Source organism: Phalaenopsis equestris, unplaced genomic scaffold (assembly GCF_001263595.1).
Source record: "Phalaenopsis equestris unplaced genomic scaffold, ASM126359v1 Scaffold000251, whole genome shotgun sequence".
NCBI classification, from domain to species: domain Eukaryota; kingdom Viridiplantae; phylum Streptophyta; class Magnoliopsida; order Asparagales; family Orchidaceae; genus Phalaenopsis; species Phalaenopsis equestris.
Window position 1 is genome coordinate 1,393,513 of NW_018164693.1, and position 1,448 is coordinate 1,394,960.

Here is a 1,448-nt window from a genome sequence, read left to right on the forward strand (position 1 = left end):
CAAATATATTTTAGAGAGTAAAATGTGAGTGCATGAATTGGTTTTTGATAATTTTTTTTTTCTTGTTGATGTTCTTCTTTTGATTTTTTTTTTTTCGTAGTTTTGCTCATTTTGAAAGGAAGTTGTGAATTATCTTGCTGAAAGTTTGTTTACTAGATCTAAGCAGTATGATCCTCGAAGACGTAAACAACTGATTGTGCGTGTCGTCTGTACGTGAATTACATACGGACGACGGGCACAATACATCGATGAAAAATAAACAGCTTGCCATTATATTTATACGTAGCTCGTGTAAGAACGACACAAATAAAATTTACTTCAAAAGCACAGTTTATATGCAAAGGTAAGGAACAGACGCAAACATCTTCTTCATGAAGTCCTGCAATCCGCCGGTACAAAACTATACATGGCCACATCTCTCGCCTCACCCTTCGAAACCAAATACTTCCTCAACACCCCCTCTTTCCGAAACCCCGCTTTCTCCAACACCCTCTGCGACGCAGGATTGTCCAGAAACACCATCGCCTGCACCCTCTCCAACTCCGACCAAATCTCGAACGCCTCCTCTAACGCCATCCTCACCGCCGCCGTGGCGATCCCCCTTCCCCAAAACTCCGGCACAACTATGTATCCAGTCGAAACCCTCTGTCGTCCTCCGCCGGCATCTTCCGGGCGGAGGACGATGAATCCGATTGGGCGATCATCGGCGGCTTCGGATAGGCAGATGAAGCGGAACCAGGGGAGGGGAAGGATGATGGTTTCGATGAAGCGGACGACATCATCTCGGCTGGAGAAGGGATCAAAATGGAGGGTGCGGTTCACGCGTTCATCGGCGCCCAAATCCATTATGGTTTCGAAGTCGGTAGTGGAGGAGCTGTTGAATGGGCGGAAGGTAATCATGGTGGCTGATTTTGGAGGTGTGGGCACTACTCACGCATAAGTAACGTGCGTAGCCAATGAAATCACGCCACGAGATCCTGCGCGATAGAGAAAAAAAACGGCGCAGTAACACGGGGAATATTCCCTCCCACGTTATTGATGTGTTATTCATATGTTATTATAACACCAGGAATATTCTCAGGACACAATAATACATGAATAACACACAATAACACATCCATAACGCGGAAGGGAATATTCTCTGTGTTACTGCGTCGTTTTTTTTCCTCTATCGCGCGGGTGTCGTGGCATGATTTCATTGACTACACATGTTACTTTACGTGAATAGTACTGATGTAATATTTTTCTCGGGGAGAATCGTCAGATAAGTTTCATACTTAACACAATTCTTATTTATTTACATATGTCACACCAAAACCCTTGTCTTTACACGGAAATCAAGCAAATTTTTAATATCATAGAAAATTTGTTTTCTCAAAGAAGAAAACATCTTGTCATAATAGATTCAAATCACCAATGTATTATATATATATATATATATATATATA

At 42.5% G+C, this 1,448-nt stretch overlaps 1 protein-coding gene across 1 annotated transcript; it reads right to left on the reverse strand.

Annotated features, from left to right (window-relative positions):
- Positions 1 to 369: 369 nt before the first annotated feature.
- LOC110024286 (uncharacterized N-acetyltransferase YoaA-like) lies at positions 370 to 900 on the reverse strand. The gene has a single exon (XM_020724165.1). The coding sequence runs from the start codon at positions 898 to 900 to the stop codon at positions 370 to 372; it is 531 nt and encodes a 176-aa protein (XP_020579824.1).
- Positions 901 to 1,448: the final 548 nt, after the last annotated feature.

Bases quoted from the DNA above. Each gene is read 5' to 3' on its own strand.
- LOC110024286 (XM_020724165.1), bottom strand. From the start codon at position 900: ATGATTACCTTCCGCCCATTCAACAGCTCCTCCACTACCGACTTCGAA.